This window comes from Lepidochelys kempii, chromosome 6 (genome assembly GCF_965140285.1).
Source record: "Lepidochelys kempii isolate rLepKem1 chromosome 6, rLepKem1.hap1, whole genome shotgun sequence".
Taxonomy (NCBI): Eukaryota; Metazoa; Chordata; order Testudines; family Cheloniidae; genus Lepidochelys; species Lepidochelys kempii.
In genome coordinates, this window is record NC_136385.1 from 81,396,310 (window position 1) to 81,422,196 (window position 25,887).

The 25,887-nt window shown below is 37.0% G+C and overlaps 1 protein-coding gene across 6 annotated transcripts in view; it reads right to left on the minus strand.

Annotated features, from left to right (window-relative positions):
* NOVA1 (NOVA alternative splicing regulator 1) overlaps positions 1-25,887 on the minus strand; it is a 229,812-nt gene that overhangs the window by 198,107 nt on the left and 5,818 nt on the right. Inside the window, exons 2-3 of one of the 6 annotated variants that reach the window (XM_073348904.1) lie at positions 22,716-22,831; positions 20,755-20,830 (exon numbers count right to left, since the gene is read on the minus strand). The exons of 4 other annotated variants lie outside the window; for them this stretch is intronic. In XM_073348904.1, the coding sequence (XP_073205005.1) occupies positions 20,755-20,800 (46 nt within the window). In that variant the 5' untranslated portion in view covers positions 20,801-20,830; positions 22,716-22,831. The remainder of the gene's footprint in view (positions 1-20,754; positions 20,831-22,715; positions 22,832-25,887) is intronic. One more of the 6 variants, XM_073348905.1, reaches the window with a different exon arrangement.

Here is a 25,887-nt window from a genome sequence, read left to right on the forward strand (position 1 = left end):
CAAATGATGTAGTTTCTTTTGGTAACCCTCAGTGGGATCAGAGGGTAATGGCTTGTAGAAAGTGGTGTTGGAGAGCTGCCGAGCAGCCTCTTGTTCATATTCCGACCTATTCATGATGACGACAGCACCTCCTTTGTCAGCCTTTTTGATTATGAAGTCAGAGCTGTTTCTGAGGCTGTGGATGGCATTGTATTCTGCACGGTTGAGGTTAGGCCCAACAAAGAAAATAACAGAACGCCGCTAGCAATCACCTTCAGCCCCCAACTAAAACCTCTCTCTGTGTACATAAATCTCTCCACTGTATTTTCCACTGAATGCATCTGATGAAGTGAGCTAGCACTCACGAAAGCTTATGCTCAAATAAATTTGTTCGTCTCTAAGGTGCCACAAGTCCTCCTTCTCTTTTTGCGGATACAGACTAACATGGCTGCTACTCTGAAACCTGTTATTGACAAAGTTGAGCATGGTTTGCCTTTAAACCTTTCACTGTGCTATTAGGTAAGGGTATGAATCAGAAATGGTGTTTATATGTCCTTGGATTTAAATGTCTAATCACAACAAGAAAAAGGCAGGTTTCTATGCTCATTCTTTCAGCTCTTTCAATTATCTTCAGTGCCTTTCACTGAGATCCACACTAATTCTGAATGAGATAAAAATCAATTATTCGAATGTTTTCCCCCACTCCCCCATCAGATGTAGTGGCAGTGTACATCTGCTCACATGGGAGCTTCTGGATTCTATCACCCCTCATTTTGGCATATGAAACTCTACTACATAAGTTATAGATTTTCATCTGTGATGTCATCAGTATATCATTTCTCTTTGGTCACAACAAGATGATGTGATCTTCGATTCCCCAGTACCTGGTTTAGACCAAGGTTTGGATTTAAGCAACCTGAATAATAATCTAGGACAGACAAAGATGGTCATCATTTGCTGGAAAGCAAGGGAAAATACTTGAAAATGGTGGCAGAGGTGCTGTCTCTCACCCTTACTGAAAAAGTAATTCCCTCCTTTCTCAAATAAGTTCACTATCTCGGGCTCTTCGGGATCCTTGATTGCTCCTGGAGTCCCACAAGACATTGATAGAAAGAAGCATCCTTTCCATCTGCATTTGGCTAGCTGATTGTGACCATTTCCCTTCACTGTCATTCATACAGATAGAACAAGGAATAATGGTCCAAAGTTGCAGTGGGGGAGGTTTAGGTTGGATATTAGGAAAAACTTTTTCACTAGGAGGGTGGTGAAGCATTGGAATGCGTTACCTAGGGAGGTGCTGGAATCTCCTTCCTTAGAGGTTTTTAAGGTCAGGCTTGACAAAGCCCTGGCTGGGATGATTTAGTTGGGGATTGGTCCTGCTTTGAACTGGGGGTTGGACTAGGTCCCTTCCAACCCCGACATTCTATGATACCTTTATGGTCTACGGGCAAGACTATGTTAATGTAAGGCTACCCAGAAGACAACTCTGAATCTTCAGCTAGGGCTAAATACAGTTGATCAGTTGTTTATCAGTGTCAGCTGCAGGGAACACACAGCTAACTATTATTCTTAAAAAGCTGCAACAGCTTACAGTTTGTCTTTAGGTGCAATTCAAAGAGTTTAACTTTGATAACTTGGGCCCTAGCTACCGGAAACAGCACTTCACTCCCTAGACACACACCACAGAAACAAACAATTTTACTAATACTCATAAGATTCAAACATCTGGGGACTGAATGTAAGGCACTCTCTGTAAAGGGCCCTGCAGGTCATGGTATTTGGTTCATTTATTCACTCAATTTTTTGGGGGGGGGCGGGGGGGAGGGATGGAAGAGCTAATAGTAGAGAGGATGTTCAGCTTTTTTTCATTCAAGAAATTCATCTAAGTTTGATTTTGTTAAGGTGTTTATTGTTTTAATTTTTGCACAGGTGCTAATAGCTTGCTCAGTAGGTGTATTTGCAAGTAAAATATTAAAATCCTTGAATTTTTTTCGAGGTCTGTTTTCACAAAAAGTTAATATTTTCTGTACTCCACTGTGTTAGGGCCAAGAAACAGGAGTTTTGCACCATTCATTACTGAGAAGCCCAGCACAGAATCTCATCTAATATGGCAGTTACACACAGAAGGTGCAGAACATATTTTCAAAAGGACAGAATGAGAGCAAGAAAAAAAAAAAGATGAAAGTAGGGAGGAAACTACTGCAAGACTCTCTCTATTTTTCCATTACATATTTTTTTTTCTGCTAACACTGTCGTAACACCATCTGTAAAATGTACATCTATTCTGAAGTATATCTTCCACCATTATTTAAAATGACCTCTGAATGTAGATTTTTAAGTTGGAACAGTCTCTTTCCACTTCAGTATTAATAGATGTTCAACTTTTCCTTTTTCTTTTAAGTTTGTTTTACAGTATGGTTTGACATGTTCATGTGTGTTGCATCTTTTTAGTTTCTCTCTTTCATTTACACACACACAGACACCAATCTAGCATTTTCATATCATCTTGCAAGAGCAGTTGGCCATGAGATTTTTTACACATTTCATATTATTTGAGAACATTCTTCTGCAGTGCTTTTACGTTTGCCTAGTGGTTCGACAGATTTCTGAGATGACAAAGCCACTACCAATATAAACATTCCCCTAAACACAGAAGAGCTTGTTTTTAAAGTATGATATATTTAAAATACCTAGGTTAACTTGTACTGAGTTATTCACACTTATATTAGTTACAAACTACATTTGAGCTTCCCTTGGAAATTTTCCACAGCTGTATTTTCATGTCCTACTTTTATGTCTTTTCAGACTGATTGCACTGGCCCTTAGGGAGTCTCTTTGTACATAGTGGACCAAATTCAACACCACTATATTGCTTCACCAACTTCAATATTGTTGTGGCTGCTTACCTCCAGGTTAATATAACCCATTAAAAGGGGTATCCATATAACAAGAACCTTATTAAGAGCTGGTGCTATTTTACTTATAAGAATTTAAACTACTTTGTTTTTAATAATTTATGTAATCTTGCTTTTCTACCAAACCTATGAGGAAATAAGAAAAAGCAAAATGTTAAATGTAGGTTGGAAACAAAAAGGACACAAATATAAATATTAATTCATTTAAGAAGCATGCATGGTGGTAGGTTGTTTTCTTTCAATTCAAGTTTGGCCTCGTTATGACACAACAACTGCATTAGTCTAATCTTGTTTGGTTCTTCTCCTAGCAATCAGTGCAGCAAAGTCAGGCATCAACGTTGATTTTTTTTTAAAAGTCTGTCAGGATCTTAATGTCATTGTCCATATTTTTTGTGGGGGAAGTACAGATTTACAGACTCTCTCTTCAAAGTTCCCAAAAGGCACTTTTGCAAGTTTTCTTCTCTTTTCCAACCACACTATAGTGTAGGATTCCTCTAAGCTCTATTTGTTATTGCTCCCGTTAACTGTGTATGCGAGCCCACTGGTGGACAGGGAGAACAGAGGGTCAAGCTGGGCCTCAGGGCTGTAAGTGCTGTGTCTCAGACTCAGCAGACACAGCAAGCAATGCTTCTGCTTTCCTGTAGGTTAGCTGAGATTTGAACATGGATTAAAGCAGGCTATCTGCTTGAAGCATATGTGATGGTGGAATGCTTTTACCTCCATAATTGAGGGAATTTATCTACCTTTCATCCAGCGGTCTGCTTCTGGATTTGCATGTGATAGGGTTAAAATGTTTCCCCCCTCTCCTCCCAGCTCTATGAATCCAGACCTTTCCACTAACCTCCACACTATTGTAATTTCTAGGCTGAATTAAGACTGAGATGTACATGTGGCTAAAGCTGAAGGACACACAAAGCTATAGCGGACTGCATATTTGCTTGGTAGTGCTAACAATCAGGGAACATATCAAGCCTGTTATTCAACTATGCTAGATTATAAATAGTTTTAAGAAACAGCTATCAGACATCCTATTTCCCCAGTAGCTGCCACAATTGTAAGCTCGAAAACTTAAAGCTACTCATCCCTCAAATTTAATTATCTGTGGTCCAATAGCATGGCATCAATGGAGGGTCCTCCATTCTAGTGATTCCTTCTCCAAATGATCAGATAGAGAATGCATTTGGTGACCTATAGTGTATGCTGCAAGTCTCCTCTTCTCTCATGCTTTTACCTGAGGATAGCAAAGCTAGGTACATTTAATTTTAGGAACTATTTTTGAAATAATGTGCGTTTTATAATGTGTTTCGGCACCAGAGTTAAAATATTAAGTAAATCAAATAAACACAGAAAAGCAGGCTGTACAAGATAAGCAAGTAAGATCATCAACTGTTTAGGACCCCTAAAAATAGACTGAATAATGTAAGCAAGAACAATTTGAGCCATTTCTTTAAGTTTACCTGATTTTGTTAGTTTGAACTGGAATACTTTGTTGTCATTTTAATTATTTGTGTATTTTCAAATTTTATACTTGGATGGCATTCAAGAACGAGAAATATCCTACGCTTCATGTACAAAAACTGTTCAGATCTACTTTGTAAAGATGAGATAACTTAATTGTTTTGTTAACTAACCACAGTAGCTGGTTCATAAAAGTCAAGAATAATGTTATATAAGTAAATAAGTGTAGTAATAGTCTCAGTAGTATTTGCAAATGCATTAGAAGAGTGGTTTTCAACCTTTTTTCATATGAAGGCACTTAGACATTTCAAATGGAGGTACAGATCCCTTTTCAAGTCTTAGACATTGTCTGCGGACCACAGGCTGGAAATCAGTGCATTAGAACAAAGTCAGTGTGTGTAACAGCATCACTCAATACCAGAACAAATGTAAAAAGCAACACCTAAAACTAAGAACCCACTACTCTTAATAAGCACAATACAAATCAAGTGCTGCTTCTCAATAGAAAATAAGTTCTGAGTTCATGAAAGTAGTCTGCTGTTCACAATATCCAAATATTGTATATTTGTTTCATACCAATTTTGTCCTTAACCATTTGCAAATGCTGTTTTCCTGCATATATAGTGCAGAAGATGACAATATTGCTTCATTTAGTTTTGCACCAGCATCAGTGAAATCAGCGGTAACGTGCAGATTTTTGGAATGTGCCAGTTAACTCCAGCTACAGAGTCCCCATAAAACATTTTTGGGAAGCCCTGCACAATAACAAAAAGGCCATTTAAAAACAACACCACTAAATTTGAACAATGTTAACATCCAGATCATTGTTTTAATCTATATGGGGCCTAAATTAAATGCATCGGTTTAAAACATTTTGATCCAAGACTAAAATGACTGCATCTTGCATAGTCTCTCCCTCTCATCCACTACTTTAAAATGAGAATACATTATCAAGGACAAATCTACAAAAAGGATTTCAAAAAGGTGTACCCTTTAAAACAGTAACCATTCACCTAAAATAGATTTAAATCTAGTTTTAATAGGTGAAATAATTTAGAACCTGCTTTACCCAGTGTTCATTTCACACAACCTATATAGTATGTTTTCTCCAAATACTCAGTGAAGTTACAGGCCAATAGATTCCATGTTTTCTTCTGAATGTATGTTTTTTTAAAATGTAATTAACCTATGAATTTTGAAGCCACAGATCAGACAGTCTCCAACTTTCATTTTAAATAAGCCACAATAGTTATCTTCATAACTTTGAAACCAACAGTATTTAGCATTTATATACACAATTTGAGAACATAAATGGCTAACAAAAAAGCAATATAGGAAGTACATGCAAGCAAAATCTTATACTTAGGCCACAAGTTGCCACTATGTAAACCAGTTAAGATCCTTCTAAAGCATGGCACAAGTGGCTCTCTCTTTCATGCAAGAGGAGGCTGGAGGCAAATTGGTGCAATAGGGTTAATTCCAGGTCAGACCATCCTGGAGTGACCAAGAAACAAATGGGTGGATCAAAGCCAAGGTGAGTTTAAAAAAAAAAAAAAGATATTGCTCTAAGGAGCATGTTTGGGAAAATGTTAGTGTTTAAGAAAAATTAGACACCTCTTTCAATTAAACATTTAAAGTCTGTTCTTGTATTCCCCCAACGCCTTTACAACCATTGTGTGCGGACGTGTGTATAGAGTTACAAAATTGAATTATGTTTGTTTTTCACAAATATTTTCTATTTTGAGTATAGTGGGAAGGTGATTTTAGTTAAGTTGGGAGTATATGTCAGTCATAAACTGAAGTCATCACTACAGTAATTACTTATCTTAATTGTTGAATAAATACTATAACAAATTACCATAAAGTGTAAAGAAAACATCTTTATGACATGCGCATGACAACTTCTTATTCCTTGTTATAAATGCTTTGTTGTTTTGAGGAAGATTTTCTTGTGATTCCCTTTTTGGATGACTCAATCTTCAAATCACAAACACTCACATCTCACATAAGATAAGGAAAACAACAAATTGATTTGTTTAATTTTAATTCTAAAAACAAAAAAAACCTGCTTTATACTTTTCAATGTAGTATCTAAAAAGACATTAGGTGTGAGCAAATACCATATTGAAAAACAAGGAAGTACAGCTACCTCTGAAATGGAACACAGACACCAGTAGATGCAATCACAAAAACACATCTTTTTATTAAAGGCTAATTAACTGGCCTGTGTGTGAGGGTCTTTATGAAATTTTAATTGCAGGCACCATAACTGCTTACTCTCTATTATTTTAGCCATGAAATACATTTCCATGGCTTCAAATTCAGTCAACTTTGTAGAAACTTCCCTTCTGCCAAAATAACTACAGTAGATTCTAGGGATAAGACTAATTTTTATATGACTACAAGATATAGGATTCTTATCTGATTTGAAAAGACACAAGAAGATGATTCTTTTAATCATTACTGGAGAAAGCTGGGCACAAAAATCATACCTAAAGCTACTTAAACGCTATAGAAGAGACATACAAAAAAAATGCTGAGTTTTGTGTGAAAAGTATGAAGGGTTCAAGTACAGTTTCAGACACAGGCTGTGTATAAAAAACTTGTAATACTACACTTGTACAACTGGCTATAAGATTAAGATATTCCATCACATTTGTTTGTATATCAAGTTAAAACTGTGCCCTTTTGTAAGTGTTTAAAAACCAAAAGGAACCTGTCAGTTCAGTTATATGCTGTGCTGAAATGTAAAATCTCTAAGAGGGAGGAGGAGCTTCATTATGCTCCAAATTATAAAGAACAATCACAGAATCATAAAATATCAGGGTTCGAAGGGACCTCAGGAGATCATCTCGTCCTACCCCCTGCTCAAAGCAGGACCAATCCCCAATTTTTGCCCCAGATTCCTGAATGGCCCTCTCAAGGATTGAACTCACAACCCCGGGTTTAGCAGGCCAATGCTCAAACCACTGAGCTATTCCTTCCTCCAATATAAACACTCTTTCATTTATATAAAATTCTTGAACCAGAAGAATCTCTGCCTATAACAAGGCCAATGATATGAACCTAAAGTCTGCCCATCAGATCTCAACTTAACAAGGAAGTGAAGATAAACTTGATATATTGCCTCACTGTTTCTTTGTACTTCCCAGTCTGTATTCATCTGTTGGTCTCATGTCTCCTATTTCTATTGTCATCTCTTTGGGGCAGGGACCATCTTTTTGGTTCTGAGTTTGCACAGTGCCAAGTTCTTGGGGTCCTGGCACATGACTAGGGCTCCTACTCACTATGGTAATAAATAACAGACAAAAATCAGGGGATTTTTTGCACAAAACCAGAGAACTAGCTAATAATCTCACTTTGTATTGTGGCAAGAGAATCAATTACTTTGAAGTTTAAATACATCTATTTGTTGAAATGCACATATACACAAATATACTTATGCCTTGGGATAAGGTTTTATCTTACAACTTGTGAATATGATACCAAAGCAAAAAACAAAAAAAGCATTATGAACAGTCTAAGATACTTTCCTTACCCACTACAGCTTTTTCCAAATAATGCGCTAGCTAGTTTACATTTTATGAAATGTTAACACAAAAGATATATTTTGGAGAATGTTCCAAAAAAGCCCAGAACACAGCAAAACTCCAGATTGTGTGTACACCCTGACAAACAGTTACAAATTACACTTCTTAACCTGAAAACAATTGAGTTAATCTATCATTCAAATCCCCAAATATGAAGGGTTTACTTTACATTTAGAGAGACTATGTGGAATCTACACCTTGCTTAGCCCCATTTGTTGTTCAATTTGCTAAAATCTTGGACTATCACTTCTTTGCAATATGTGCTGAAGTATCTAGACTCTGCAGTCTCATGGTTTAAGATGAGATTGAAATCTTAAAGCTACTCCAATTTTGCTTACTGGAGAATTCTGATAAATCAAAGAAGAGTCATTTTTGTTCTCTGTCTCCATATGACTTTCTGTATTGCTGAGAACTACAACCAACACCACTGTCACCAAATTTAAGATTATAAACTAGTTCCTACCCTGATTTACTTATTTATATAGAAAATTATCAGAAAAAGTGTGTAAACTTTTGGATAACAAAGTTCAATGTTAACTAGTGATTTTGTTCTGACAGCTAAGATTGTACAGAAAGAAAATATCAGCCCAAAGTTTTCAGGTTTAGAAGACTACTATTTAGCACAGGACCTCAAAGACCCAAACGTGGCCCTGTGCATTCCCCTAATCCCTGGCCACTCTAATTTAGATCGGCTGATAACTGTCCGCCCCCCACGGCAAGGAGCCATTATGCCAGCCAGTGATCACTGGAGAGCTGCAACAATTCAATTACAAACCCTAGCCTAGGCACATCTTGACATAACCCACTGAGCACCTCCCAGGCCAAGGGATAGGAAGAAATGGCATATAGCATGCATCCACACTGGAATCCTCAGCTACAAACTTCAGGCAGATTTACACACCCCCTCTACCACCAAAGGACCAAGACCAAAAGACACAACATAGCAATGAACTGTAGGCGGGGGGCGGGGGGGTGTAAACACAAAAAACAATTACGAGGACAAAAAAACAATAAAAAACTCAGGAAGATACAGACTGCAAGGTATCTAATACAATATTACACATCCTGTATCTTTTAAGATATACAATAAGAGCTTTGTTATTTGGCATGTTCGGGGAAATGAGGTGCCGGTCAGTAAAAAATTCCAGTTAACTAAGAGGGAGGGTGTGGGGGCTCAGGGCTGGAGCAAGGAGAGGATGCCGGGCGCCGGATCCGCGTGGCACTCACCTCAGGCGGCTCCCCGCAAGTGGTGACATGTCCCTGCTGCTCCTAGGTGGAGGCGCAGCTAGGTGGCTCTGAGGAGCCAGTGCTTGGGGCCAGGGCAGTGCACAGTGCCGCCTAGCAGCACCTCCACCTAGGAGCAGCAGGGCTATGTTGCCACTTGTGGGGAGCCACCCAAGAGTACCGCCCAGATCTGTCATTCAGAACCCCAACCCCCTTCCCTTAGCCCCCTCCGCACCTAAACTCCAACGCAGAGCCAACACCCCACATCCCCTCCTGCACTCCAAATCCCTCATGGCCATTCCTCTGCCTAGGAGCAGCAGGGACATGTCGCCACTTCCAGGGAGCCATGTGGAGCCAGCCTGGCGGCCCCGCACCAAACAAACTATAAACCTTCAATGAAGGTTTCAATGAAGGTCAGAAATGCTGGTTTATAGAGATTTCCAGTTAGTAAAGTGCCAGATAACACAGCTTCTACTGTGATACAGTAGATTTTTAGGGGGGAGTTGATAGCAACACCTATATTTAGATTATCTTACACTTCCCATTATAAAAGATTCTTGCAGCTTTTTTTTTTCCCTTCTGAGATTGTCTAACACATTGATACTCAGACTGAGGCTTGCGACCTGCAAGTGGCTCTTTAACATGTCTCCTGCAGCTCTTTACAGCACATTATATTAAAACACTGATTTAAGTATTAAGCAATCTAAGTTATCAACCAATCAGGATGCTTTTACTATGTTATTAACCAATTGTAGCTGATAAAAATAATACTTGGTCAGTCATTTTGCTGAGAGAATTATAAACTAAGTTTTTCTTCTGTCATACTATTTAAATATGAATACATAGTATTTTAGTAAATTAAACAATTCATTCATGCTACTGTGGCTCTTTTGGGTAATGTTGATTGCTAATCTGGCTCCTGAACCACTGAGATCTAACACAGCAACTCTTTGCAGCAGGCCTTTGATAGTCTCCCATGAATTTCTGCTCAAGTTTGGCAGAATTATAAACTTAAAAACTGTCATTTCCATTTTCTTGCCTGTGTCTCTGGTAATGTGCCAACTGAACTCAAGCATTCTAAACAGTCCCCACTGCCACCAAAGCAGAAGCAACAGTACACATTGTAATGGGAACACCTGGCAGCTGCAGGCAGAGGGATGCAGGACAGCGCTAAACCAGGCCAGGCTCCTCCCACAACCAGCCCAGCACATGGCCCCAGCTTCAGATTCCCACACACTTGGGGCACCACATGAGGCAAGAACTCCCCCAGCTTCTGCAGACAAAAGGAGATATGATCTGGGTTCCCACTGAGCATCAATGGGCCATTTCCATTCCAGGATAACAGCCTACTTCTGCTGCCAGCTTGTACATATGCATATGATACATCTTTAATTTTATAACATACTATTATTTCTGTAAGACCTCTGCTCTGTTTAGTGCACATCTGAACACATAAGCAGGCATAATTAAAAAGACTGATACCTGTAAATGTGGACTGTTCAAATTTTCAAGTGACAGTCTTGGCAACTTAAATAACTCTCAATGTAGTTTTTTGTATGTGATAAATATATTTAGATTTACATTCAACAAAACATCAATGGAAGGTACTACTTACACACAAATGTTGTCAAACTGTGGTAAAACTTTTGCATGTTGTGGTTGATTTCTGACCTGTGGGTGTAGTATTAATATTCAGTTTTCCGATTAAAGTTCCCTGTCCAGTGCACAAGGCAAAAAAATTAGATGCTGAGAATAGAGAGGGGCGAAAGGGTAAAGTAGGGGGAAACAGCGGAACAGATAGTGCAAACCAAGCTAACAATCTACAGATTGCTGCAGAGCTGGAAGAGGGGGCATTTCTAGGGAAGTATAGGTATTTGGGAAGCATGAAAGAAAAGATAACAGCCACCTCATCTGAAACAGCAGAGGACATTTTGAGATGTTGGCAGTCACTGATCTGCAATGTGAAGGCAGATGCTTACATGGATGTTTAGATTCAGCTAACAATGCTCTCTTGGAGTCAAGCTTCTTTGTTTAATGGGGGCTGGCCTTGACTTATTTTGGACCTGTTGCATTTACCTTGGAGATAATGGTAGTCTCATCTGTTGTGTCCAGAAGAGAAATATCCACAAAAGGATTGTTTGACCTTATTCAAGGGTTTATAATCTCTTCTATAGTGCCTTGGAAGGTGTAGTGTTGTTTTTGGACTTCTCAAATTAATCAGTAACCTTATCCTGCTTTAACTCCAAATATCTTTCTGACCAAATGCTTGGAAGCAGCCAGATATTGCTTAGCTTTAATATCTACTTTCCATTAAAAGAAACCACATTGTAACTGCAGGAAATGGTATTATCTATCATTGATCTGGCAGAGAATCCTAGTGTTAATGAAATCTTGTGCTTGGATGCTCCTGAACCCAGAGACTTTTTATTCTTTTTGGAAAGCTATCCCTCAGTATACTTGTCCAGGCTGAAACAGCTCTGGCAAACAGAACTGACAAGACCAGTGGAGCTGCAGCTGCTGCTATGCAACTTCTATGTCACCTACTTATTTACACAGGCTTTGGGATGGAAAACCCTCCTCCAGAAAGAGAAGTGTTCCTTTCATGAACAATTTAATTGCATGCACCTTGGGAAGAACAGCAATGTCCACTTTACTCTGATGTATATCATAAAATGTGAACTTGTTCCTATATGTTCTGTTCTCTACATATTTTTACAACACTTAGCACAACGAGATCCCAATCCCAAATGGGGCTTTGTCTCACTTCTCCTTTGGTCTTCCTCATCCAGATTCTTTCAGGATGGCTCCTTAGAAGGATAGTTCAAGGAAATGGCAGTCCTCTGGACATGGCCTCCAAGTACTCTGTAAGGATGAGTTTCCTCTGAATTTCTTTCACTGGGTAACGTTCTTATGAGTTGACTCTCTTCTTAGGAAGTGGAAGCACCACCTCCCATACCTCTTGTGTTTGGATTTTTTTCTTCTTTTGGGAGGGGCAGAACTTACAACTCACTAGATCATTTGTACAGGAAGAGAAAGAGAAAGACATCTTTTGGACGTTTAACTGAAGTCTTTGTGGAATATCCCTGACCCTGGAAGTAGTACTAGAATAATTTGGGTGGGGGAATGTAAAGCAGAGTCCATTGGACACTGATTTGGGCTTTCCCGATTTGTATACAGGGGCCTTGTTCCCCTGTCCTGTATATACCTTTGTGAGATGGGATTTCTACCTGGGTACCCCTAGACTACACAGGTCAGGCCCAAAATTTTAAAATCATCTAATTATTTTTGAACATTTGGGGTTGGAATGTTTTGTTTAAAATGAAGCATTCTATTGAGAAAAACAAACATCCTGAACACTTGGTTCATACAAGCATGGGGAAGGGTTCTTAACATTAAATATAACACACAAACTTTTTGAAGTTGCACATTCTTCAGCTATACAATTTAAAAATATGCAAAACTATTTACAAATTTGAAAGATAAGATGCTACTCAGAGCCTGTGTAATGTATTTCAGACCACAATTGCATTTTGAACTGCTGAAAGTAGGGGAGTTGCAAAGGAAAAGGGTCTGTCATCATTAACTGTAGGTGCACCAGAGGGAGTCGGTATAATAAAAGTATCAGCCTTCAACTGTAAAATTACTAATTCCAGTAATACAGTACATTAAACATGCCATTTGAGATCTATGCCAACTTAAACTACCACATATGGCATATCTCTCTCATTATCACAGTTTGTGTTTTCATATGCAGAGCTGTTCTAGTTTTTAAACAACATGTCAAAAAAAAATCACCATTTTATCTGAAAACATGACAGGACTATGAAACAGATTTTAGGGAGAAAATGCCATCCTTCACAAAAGCTCTAGGTCAATGCTGCATTTTTAATGTGCAATAGAATAAGTCAGAGGTGCTAAGAAATAAGTTTAAATGTCAAAATAAATCTTAACCTTCTCATGTCTAGTTGTCTATATTTTTTGGGGATGGGGGTAAGTGATGCTTTTGGCTTTTTAGTAGCAAAGACAGGATTCAAGCACAAAATGATTTTCAGTTCTAAGAACTCAAGTTTCTAAAAACAATTCTGTTTTTTTTAAATATTTCCAAACTACATTTCACTTTAAGGACTTTAATTCTTCCAGTTGAAACAATTTGTCATTTTAGCTGAAAAAGTTAGAGTCAAATAAGTCATTTCACAGTTTTACATTACTCTGTTTAAAAGAACATTATGTACTAGCACTTGTGCAGAAAAGTCAGACTTCACTCGTGTTCATTCCTCATGTGCAATTTGACCTGACTCCACACAATTGCTATTGCAGAATCATACATTCTAACTGCATTTCCATACAAATCATGCACTGAATATTTGATTTCAGATTCCCCAGCTGGTGCTCAGTGCCACATCAGCTGCTCAGTTTTTGGGGGTTTTTTTAAATGTTTCTTTGTGTAAGTAGCCAAAGAGTTCTGACTTAAGATTGAACACTAAATAGTTTTGGTCCCCTTTTCAATTTGTAAAGAGTGCTGTGTATTTTTACACAATATAATTTGTTTCCATCCACAACTTAAATTAACAGTGACATTTTAGTAATCATTTTTTAATAAAAGTCTTTACTAATTCTGCTGAACACATTTTTGTTCTTGTTAATGACTTCAGAATAAGGATTAGTATAACAAACTCAAGATTTAAATGATGAACTATATTTTCCATCCGGTCAACACGCCATGAAATTATGATCTGATTCAGTTCTCAAAGTTAGTGAGAATTTTACCATTAACCTCAATAGAAGCAGAACCAGACCCAGATAGTCAGGCATTCTAGAAGTATATCCAGTGGAGGTAGTAAAAATAAAAAAATTGAGTTTACTTAAATTAATTATCATAAATCGTTTTCAGATGAATATCAAGTCCTCGATTTTGCAAACAATGGACTTCAGTAGAACCACTCGCATGTTTAAAGTTAAGCACGTGTGTAAGTGTTTGCAGGAACAGGGACCAAAAAGGGCAAGTTTCTTTATGGAAGAAATTAAAAACAAAACAAAAACCCCAAACCTAGATTAAGGGACACTCATCTTTGAAAAAAATTCAGATTTTTGCCTGAAATTGTTTAACCTAGCATTCAGTCACCCAATTATGATACCTGAAACTTAGCAACATAAAAACCTTTCAGTTTATAAATCTAACAGCATGTTGTATATGAACTGTTTCACTACTTTCCTGCATATTTAACCGATTTCTTCCTTGCTGAAAAATTCCATATAAACATCAGGGCTTTCTGTTTAATATTAAATTTTAAAAATTATTTTTTAAACAAGTTTATGGAAACAATTTCATTGAAGAAAGCTTTTGTGAAACAAGGTTTAGTGAAACAAGGTTTAATGAAACCTAAATTGACAATTTTGTTTTAAAAAATTATTACAAAATGACCACAAAGAATTGAAAATATGTAACAATATTTCAGAGGTATAAAGAAAGAAAAAGTAAATCTTTCACTCAGGCTTAGAAAACCACCCACATGAGTCAAACAGCCCTGATAAGGTTGGCAATGACTGAAACATGCTTGCAAAGTATTGGTTATATATGGTATATGCTAGTGATTTGTTCTGTTTCTAAACAGGAGAACTAATTTTTCCTCATTAATAAATTAAAACTTAATCTTTAGTTTAAAGAGACACTGTAATTTCACTTCAATAGCCCAAAAGACAAGATGCACACATTTAGCAGGTTTATGACAACGACCTACAGAAAGTTCCCCTATTCTCAGAAAATCTGTAGTTGTAATTGAATATATTGCTAAGTGTTAACTGATGCAGAGTTATATACAATATTTAGCGCTATTCTTGTACTCAATATTTATATGGAGAAAAAGGTATCCCTCTAATTAAATCTCATAGAGCTTTACAAGGTTGGACCTTGCAGGCAACTTCTATTAAAACTGTTCATGTCTGTAAAAAATACTCACCTCCTTTGGAGAAAGAAAATGAGGACAACACAATATCCAGAGCAAAATGATGCCACTTCCCTAACCATGAATATGAACATTTTTAAAAGAGAAGGTAGAAATCTATCCCCCCCGCAGCTCTCAATCCCCTAAGCCCTTCAATTTCCCTTTTCTGAGTCAAGTTCTGTAGAACTGCAAAAACCTGATACTGCTATTTAATTACTCCCTCATACAACTCTCCCCCAACTAAAAAAGAAAATCCAAAATAATCTAAAACACCAATGTGGTGATATTCAGACTGAACACCTATTCCCTCCATCTCAGCAGCACTTACCTGAAGCTAGTTCTTGGGTGCAAAAGCTGACGGGACCTTAGTATCAAGTGAGGAAGAGTCTTCACACATCTCACTAGGAGGCATGGGCAAATGGGAAAGAAACGTTCACTATCACATGCACGCACACATACACCTTGAAAGACATAAGAACTTTCATTCTTTTCAGCTGAAAACCATAGGAAGAGCTAGGAAGCTGCAAAGAACAGTATCCAGCACTTCTACTCTGTATGTCAGACTAGGAGTAAAGTGTTAGATCAAGTCTCTCCTAAAATAATCTGAAGCAGGCCTGATGAAATACCTGGCTTCGTCACGCACAGGCTTCAGAGCCCAAGCTCCAGTCCAAGACAACTTCAAAGCACTGTCTACTCAGCTGTTTTTAGAGCACAAGTGTGAGTCCTGCTTACTCAAGTCTGTTCATCTGGCCTGGGAGGCTCACTGCTATGAACTATGTAGACATATCCTAGTAGGTCATTCATTCCCAGAAGAATCAGCCACAGCAAAATCAGGAATTACTCCTCCCAACCCTGGAAGACCAAATTCTCTTCTCAACCGGAGCAGAGGAGGAAGGGACGTAATAATCCCCTTAGAATGCAGCATTTAGCATTCAGTCTGGTAAAAGAAAAAAAGGTGAAAATTCTTGTCCTCTAAAAAGATTATCACAATGGAACCTGCTTATAGCAGAGTGAAACTTCACATAAAATGAGTGAAGCAACATATAGACAGGCTTCTCAACCTAATAAAATCAAGTAAAGCAAAACAACTAAGGACTCAGTTTTAGTTTGTCTGGCTTTTTGGATGGGGGAGGGCAGGGAGAAGATCTACAAAGGGCCTCAACCTTCTCCATTTTTGCAGACTGAACTCTGTGCCCACAAATAACTGCAGGATGAGGTGATACCATTATATGTTCATCTCATCTGTTAGGCCCCCAAATCGGAAATCCTACCACTGGAACCCAAAGTTAACTGTAGGAACAAAACTGAAAGCTGCTGTCTAACATCACAAACTAAATGTGTTTTTCAACAGTAAAAGACGTCCATCTATTGAATTTGACATTTGAAAAAACACTACAGAAACAAAAAAATGACACCAGTCACCAACATGCATAGTCAAGTGTTATTTTAAGACCTTAGCCAAAATGAAGCTAATTAGATAAGAGTACATCTTACTACTGTTACCTATTAGATTATAATGCACACTACCTATGGATAGATTTTGAGAAAGCTGATAACTAAAGCTAGAGCAGAACATGTCTTCCTGATTAAAGAGAGAGTCTCATTGAGAGCACATAAGATCAGTGCTGTGTAGCTGAAATTACTGTGCATGGGTTATTGAATGAAGGTCACTGTGTTGATTTTAACCTATAACGCCCCACATGTTTTAAGATCTGGTTATGTGAGAGACTGCCTATTTCTTTATGAAGGAGAGAGTGTTGTTTATCCATGAATCCTCCAGCAAGGCCCTTAAACTCCGAAACACACTTTCCCACTTGGTATACCAAATTCCAGATCTGTTAGTCTACTGAACACACTAACAAGTTCCACGTCTTTTCCCTGAATATTTGGGGATGAAGATATTTGGGGATAAACTGGAGGGAGGAAAGAACTTTTATCCATTATTTTAATTATCTAGGCGTGTATAGTAGAACTGGAAGATGGTCTATTGTATTGCATATTGTGTAATTAACATAAAAGCAACGCAAATACTAGACAGATACTTGCAATGTTACAAATCTAGGGAAAATCTGGCATGCTTGCAGAAATAGAAGTCTGGTGTTTCTTAACTTTTGACTCCTTGACTCTGCAATCTATATATTTCAAGTATACCACTTTTTCTTTAGCAGTATAAGTACCCAAGTACTCATCTAATGCTTGTACTGCTTTAACAATAATACACAGGCTTCTATATTTAGGTTATTATAAAAGATTCTTGCATCTGTTTTTGGAAACTCCAATACCTGTATTTGTAGCAGGTCATGGAAATTCAGCAAAGAGAAAGCTGAAAAGGCTTTTTTTTTTTGGTCTTATGAAATTCCATTCAGATTCAACTGTTATACACTTAAAAATTGCCATTTCCCTTCTCTTGTGTTCCGCAGGAAAAATGTTGGCAGCATGCCAGAATAACTGAACATGAACATGCTGCCATCAAAGAAACTACTACCACCACACATTGTGCTGGGAAGGCATGGGACCTCCAAGAGCACCTGTAGGTGAAGGCTGGAGAAGGAAGTTTAGCTGGGCTGGATCTGGCACATGGTCCCAGCATCCCATCCCTCTCCTTCCTAAGGCATCACATAGGGCAGATACTCCCCTCAAACTCCTCCCAACCACCCAGCAAATGATGGCAGCAAGCTATCCCACCTCTGGAATAATAGCCTTCTGCTGCAAACCAGCATTGCAGTCCTGTAGTTCAAGTGGTAGAGGTCTGTGCTTTAGTACTGAAGGTTCAGAGTTCAAACTCTAACGATGCCTGCTACAAAACTTAACTTTTTTCCTATTTAAAAAAAAAAGTAGGACTGTCAATTAATCACAGTTAACTCACGTGATTAACTCAAAAATTAATCGTGATTAAAAAATTAATCACAATTAATTGCTGTTTTAACAACACTGTTAAATAACAGAATACTAATAGAAAAGTATTTTTGGATGTTTTTCTACACTTTTAAATATATTCATTTCAATTACAACACAGAATACAAAGTGCACAGTGCTTACTTCATATTTTTTATTACAAATATTTGCACTGTAAAAAAACAATCATTTTTCAATTCACCTCATACAAGTACTGTAGTGCAATCTCTTTATCGTAAAAGTACAACTTACGAATGTAGATTGTTTTTTATTACATAACTGTATTCAAAAAGAAAACAATGTAAAACTTTGGAGCCTACAAGTCCACTCAGTCCTACTTCTTGTTCAACCAATCTCCCAGACAAACAAGTTTGTTTACATTTACAGGAGATACTGCTGCCTGCTTCTTATTTACAATGTCACCTGAAAGCGACAACACGCATTCGCTTGGGACTTTTGTAGTCGGTACTGCAAGGTATTTATGTGCCAGATATGCAAAACATTTGTATGCCTCTTCATGCTTCGGCCACCATTCCAGAGGACATGCTTCCATGCTAATGATGCTCGTTAAAAAAAATGTGTTAATAAGTGACTAAAACTCGGGGTAGAATTGTACGTCTCCTAGTCTGTTTTACCTACATTCTGCAATATATTTCAGTTATAGCAATATATTTTATGTTATAGCAGCATATGTTTGGTTTCAGAACACTTTCACACCAGATTTGACAAAACACAAAGACGGTACCAATGTGAGATTTCTAAAGCACTCAACCCAAGGCTTAAGAATCTGAAGTGCCTTCCAAAATCTGAGAGGGACGAGGTGTGGAGCATACTTTCAGAAGTCTGAAAAGAGCAACACTCCGATGCAGAAACTACAGAATCCACACCACCAATCTTCTGCTGGTGGCATCTGACTAAGATGATGAAAATAAACATGCGTTGGTCCACATTGCTTTGGATCGTTATCGAGAAGAACCCATCAGCATGGGTGCATGTCCTCTGGAATGGTGATTAAAACATGAAGGGATATATGAATCTTTAGCACATCTGATATGTATATATCTTGCAGAGCTGGCAACAACAGTGCCACGTGAATGCCTGTTCTCACTTTCAGGTGACAGATCAGAATTCAGCCAATCACTCCAACAAAAAGAAGTAGAACTGAGTGGACTTGTAGGCTCTAAAGTTTTACATTGTTTTCTTTTTGAATACAGTTATGTAACAAAAAAAATCTACATTTGTAAATTGCACTTTCACGATAAAGAGATTGCACTACAGTACTTGTATGAGGTGAACTGAAAAATACGATTTTTTTTTACAGTGCAAATATTTGTAATAAAAAATAGAAAATATGAAGTAAGCACTGTATACTTTGTATTCTGTGTTGTAACTAAAATCAATTTGAAAATGTAGAAAACCTCCAAAAATATTTCAATAAATGGTATTCTATTACAGTTCAATCACACAATTATTTTTAATCACTTGACAGCCCAAAAACAAAAAAAACCCCACAAACTAAGAAATTATGTAAAAATATTGGAAGAAAAATGTTTAAAATCATGCACTCAAAAGATAGAACATACTAGATTTATGATTGCCTGCATAACCTTCCCCCCCCCATGTGTATTCATGTGACAGAGGTTCTCAAATTGGAGGGCACACAATGTATTCTGGGGGGTAGGAAGACCTCAGTATGAGAAGCTTGAGGAGGGGAAAAAAACCCAAAAACTTACTGTGCACATTCAGAGCTGGGTGGCCAGAGAGCAGTGGCTGCTGGCCAGGCATCCAACTCTGTAGGCAGTGCCGCTTCCAGCAGCAGCAGCAGCAAAGTAGTAAGGGTGGTATGGTATTGCCACCCTTATTTCTGTGCTGCTGCTGGTGGCAGTACTGCTTTTAGAGCTGGGTGCCCAGCCAGCAGCTGCTGCTGCTTTCCACTTTGCCTTCAGAGCTGGGCAGCCAGAGAGTGCAGAGGTGCCGGGGGGGGGGGGGGGTCAAACTACTACAGACACAAAGAAGGGGGGGGGGACACAACCAAAAGTTTGAGAACCACTGCATGACACTGTCTAATTATATGTTCACTTCCTGTCCCTCCCCTCACCCTCCCAGAGGGGACTGATTCATTCAAGTCACACATTGGACACACAAAGGGAGCAGAATTAAGGTTGAATGAACAACCATAAGACTGGCACTTTCTAACTTTCTAGTGATTCAGTTCACAACCTATGTAATTATATATACACAGATCAATACATTCAATTAAGTACTAGTAACTCTGATCTGCAGATATTTGGTAAAAAGGTAAGTCACATTGGTGAGGTGATAGGAAGGAAACTTTGTCTGCTGGCTAGGCTTTACCTAGTTCTATAAGCAGAAAACTCCACGTTCCTACACTGTCAATACAGCATATTTCAAAAGAACTGGAGTCACTAGTGTGCAACTTTTGTTAACAAGTATTTTTCAAGAACTCTGGGGGTGCATAATATACTTCTTGATCCAAGCTGAATAGGTGCCACTCTAAAGGAAGGGAGGGAGACTGTCCTGAATTTCAGAAGCTATTTATGAGGGAAATCACAGGTGCACTAAATGTCACTGAACTAAGCACAAAAGGAGTGTTTTTAAATGGGAACAAAGACACACACAGAGGGTCTTTGTGTACTAATTTAATTAATGACTGACAATACAAGGACTCCAACTGGTGAAATATCAATGGCCATAAATATAATTTTAGTTCTGCATAACAAATGATCTTACCTGAGCGATTCTCAAAAAATGTCAAAACATTGATTGTGTTTTTCATCTGATCCTGTCAATGCTGAGATGACAGGCCCTGCAGGATGCAGTAACAGATCAATGATAGAAAACAGATGTTTAGTCTTTCCACAATGAAAATCTATAAGACCAAACAAATATAAATTTTTGTCTGAATATCAGGCTTCCTTTCACCAAAAGTTACTTCTAAATACGACAGTGAACATTCACACATGTAGACCATTTCTCTTCCTCACTTGGAACAATCTGAACAACCCCCTCCAGATCCTCATATCTGAGGACTCAGGGTTTGTATTTTTACAGAGTGCCAACACATGACAATTAACCTGGTCCTTGACTCACATAAGAGGTACCTGCAAGGGCTATATTGGGCACACAACCTCAAAAATTTTACCTGACCCAAGATTCTTTACAGATGAAATACAGCATTTAATTGATAAAAAAAGTAAATATAACTGAAAAATAAATATTGAAAAGAAAAAGGGTATGTCATCAGTAATCTTCCAACCGGAAACAGAGACTTTGATACCAGTCCCAAAACATTGCCCTTCAATGATCACTGACATGGGCCCATGTAATTTCAAAAGGAATTTAGTTCTTACAAATTTTCCTTAGCAAGAATACTCATTATCAAATAATTCTCACTATAAAAAAATGTAGCCACATTTTAATTATGGAAGTTGATAGGAGAATAGCAAGTTAATTCAATAACAAGTATTGAATTTAGATGGTTGATAAGGTATGTTTTCTGTTTACTATTAGAAACTGGTAATACCAAAATCAAACATTTAAAATACAAGGTACTCTGACAAAATGTTTTTCTTCAAATGAAAAAACACAAGAGCAACCTAACCAGTCTTTATAAACCTCTGAATAATAACAATTTGAAATTAGGATGCATCAGGTTTGCAAAATTAGTATTAACTGTGTATACAGAAAAACAAAACAAAAATAATGGAAAGGAGTAGAGCCTTATTAACCAGTGATCTGACATTTAAAAGGTCTCTCAGTTTGACACTATTTAGATATTTCTGTGTTGGAGTAACAGAAAGCATACTTAAGGAACTTGATATAATTTCCCCACGGCTGTGCCACAGAGGCAATGAGGAAGGGCTGCTAGTCTTATTTTCCATTGAGGCTAATACTAAAAAAACTGAAATCACAAATGGAAGTTTATTCAGACAACAAATTACCAAATTTCAGTTTAATATGATATATATAAATCAGAATGAAACAACTCAAAGCATACATTTAACATACCCCACTGCATAAATATTTTACAGTAAACCAGGAAGGAATTTTAAGTACCCAAATAAATAGATCATTCAAAGTACAGTAGAAATGTGAAGTTAATTTTCCATTAAATATTTAACAATGTTTATTTTTAATTCTCATATATCCCTGTCTCCCACCCAAACTTGTCTGAACAATATAGATATTTTGTTTATATACAACCATACTTCTGTTTTTATTCTGGCAACAAGAATGTTTTTGTTAAGTCCACTATATTAGTAATCTATTCAAAAATCATAGTTATCAACTTTATTAATTCATAGATAAAGGTTTTCCTCTTTACCAAACCTATTAATTACAGCTTTAAACAAAAGTATGTCAAAATTTTACACTAGTATCTAACAAATCCAACGCTGAAACCAAAAAGGCCCACCTACAAACATAATCATCATCAAGAAGGGCTTAAAAAGCAGTCTTTCCATTTCTGGTATGTATTGCGTTTTACACCATGACACTGCAGCCTCAGAGGGTCAGATTAATTAAGATCAACAGCAGCTGCAGTGCAACGTGAGAAGCACGCTACCACAGTTCCCACCAGTCCAGCCCAATTACCTGCAGCATTCCAGCACTGGACAACTGACAACCCCCACGCTCTTTACTAAGTCATTCACTCCCACTGGTCTACTGATAAATGTTAAAAACAAGCTAACCTCTTTTTGAGAAGGGCTACAAAGTGGAGTGCACCTGCTGCAAGCTGCAATGATGAGTCCCAGAGAGATGTTTGTCAGTCAGATCTCTACAGATGTTGTTTAACTTCATACTAGAGCTGTATCCAAAGATGGAAATGAGAAAGCAATCAGGCACAAACCCTCCTCCCAATCCCCCCCACAAGTTCTATTTCTAAAAGCTGTAATCTGACAAATTTATAGTAAAGTTTGTTTGCTAACCACTGAAAATAGGTGAGATTAAATTTTGTGGTTAACTACAGCTGAGAATACTGACATCCACAATATTAATTAGCGAAGAATCAAGATCACTAAGGTCCTGTTACAATTCCTTTTTCATTAATGTATGAAGGATTTACCTCCATTTAAAAAAAACTGCATGTTTCTCATATTACAGAAGTTGAGGGGAGAAGATTCTTTTAAGAAAACTGAATTGCTGTTTGGAGAGTGATTTTATATATTTGTCTCCAAGCCTTCATAATGTAGACCACAGATTAGCACATTGATCCTGCCTCCACAACCAACCACTGAAATGCTACATGGCAGTTTTGTATTGTGTGCAAGGAGGAAGAGTGGGGGGAAATGGTTTAAAGTGTCATTTTTATACAAAATTATGTTGTTTCTCTTAAATGATTTTTCCCCAGAATTCTGCAGTGCCCCAAAATGAGGGTGCAAAACACAAGTTTCTGCTGCATCCATTCAATTTACACATAACTTGACTATATGAAAAAACAAGTGCAGTATATCGTCATTAGAAACCCTTTAATTTACTTCTAAAATATAAAACATTCTCTGATAGAGAAGTTCTGTCACATAATAAACAACAAGAATAAAGTTCTGGTGGTTTTCATTTCCATGTGATGATCTTAGAGTTTTGTTCATTATTCTGCTATCTTTATTTCGCGTAACAGGTTTGTATGAGTATTATTGTTGAGAGTTAGCTAGCCATTTCAATGCAGCACACAAAAAAGTCTACATAATTGTTACTTGTTTTCAATTTTCCTTTTTACTATTTTTGAAATTGCAAAGTCACTCAATAATTCAACAAAAAGTTCACCACCAAAGACCTATTCAGCTAACACAGAAAACCCTTTTCTTAGAAAAAATTACATGCATAACACCTTTAGAACATGAAATCATTAAAACTACTATAATCCTCTTCCAAATGAAGGGAAATTAGTAAATAGATGCACAAGGGAGCTAAATGTACAACCATCTCTAGATCACAGTGAGTGAATACATTCATTTGCAGTTTCCCTTTGAATGTAAAATATTGAGGACCTTTCAGTTAAGAAGCTAACTTTTTTTTTTTAATTCTGTCCCAGTAACCAGGCAACTGACAGCTGTCCTATTGAGAATTCTCCCTCTGAACAGCTGGCAATCAACCCTTGGCTTTTTACTTGTAGAAAACTAAGAAACTAGAACAAGTCTGCAAATCTACGCAGCTGTAAGAGCTCAATCCTAGAAACCCTTACTTACATGAGTAGTCCTTACTCATACAGTTCTACTGTTGTAAACAGGATTACTCACATGAGTAAGAGTCTGCAATATAGCTTGTCAAGCTTTAGAATTTATTTTTTACGAAGTCCTTACTTTCTCATTGACAACATTTCAGAAATCTGTGATAAAATTCTCAAATATCAGGGAATAAAAACCAAGATACATCAATATTCCAAAATGCTACAAGCTGAACTATTTTTCTTATCCCATAATTCTCTTCTCTAGGTCTTAAGAAATAACATTTTCTCTTCATTTAGAATGTTAACACTAATATAACCAAGTAAACAAAAAAAAAAAAAACCCTGCAAATAGTTTAAGGAGTTACATGTATTTTTCCAGTGAGAACCTACTCGTTTCTAAGCTAACAATTAAAAAATGTTACACGTCCTTTATTACAAAAAGAGAAAAAAACAGTGGGGAAACAAGCTTGATGTATCATGCATTTATCCTGCCTAACACAGTATAATATGAGTAATGAAGCTAGATGTATTCTATTCAAATGTTCAGTAAAGTTGTGTATTTCACACTCAATTCACTTTCAAGGTTTTAATAGTCAACACACAAACTTTTCAGAGGACAGTCACACCAAAGATACCTGTGAAATCATGTAAATAATGCATTAATTAAAAAAAAAAAAAAAAAAAACACAACACCTCATTTTCACATGCAAGATGAATGCTTAAGACAATCCAGTTAGTAAATACGTAACAGCATTATAACACACAAAATATGTTTTGTATACTTTGTCTTTTTGTTAAGTGTACATTTTAGTTGTACGGAAAAAAGTTCTTCCACATTAAATGTCCCATACCAAGTTTGAGGACTACCCAACTAGAATTTCATAAAATAAAAAGCAGCTAACCTATTAATTAAGAATAATAAAATATCTTATCTCCATTTTATCTTCATATCATTTTATCTATATTCTAATATATTTCAGTTAGCATATTACAACATAGTTGAAAAACCATCAACTTCACTCAAATTCACCCAAGCACTAAGTTAGGAAAGATCCTGTTGCAAGATAAACAACGTGATTATATAATTTCACATAAGAAAGAGTAAAGACATTCACTTGCAACGGTTTAGGAAAACAAGGAAGAATATACCTAGAGTGGTTTTCAGGCCAGCGTTCCTTATATTTCTGAAAAATGGAGCACTGGATAAAATAGTGAGTGCAAACATAAGAAAGTATCACCTTTTTACACTATGCAAAATTTAAGTACACACAAAACTCCAACTTTTCATGGCAACACCTTCAAAAGGTTTTACTTCATTAATAATTAGTATCATGACAATATCAGTACTTCAGATTTTGGATTAGAAACCGCTTGCCAAATATATAATTGGAACCTTGTAACAGAAAATGTTACTCCCACATTTTTAAAACATACAGTTAGACAATTTCACTTCAGATTTATTAGTCTAGGTAGACAATATGAATACAAAAGATTCATACATGAAATATACTCTAAACAAGATGACCAGAAGGTAAAATTTTATGGGTCAATACAATTTTTAAAAAGTTACTTGATAATTTAGAGGGACAGTGTCTTGCAACAGCAATAGAAATAGGATTTACTTTAAAAAAAACCCACTGCTGATATCATAAAACAGAATACACACAACTGTTAATAAAGCCCATGAACTGTCTTTT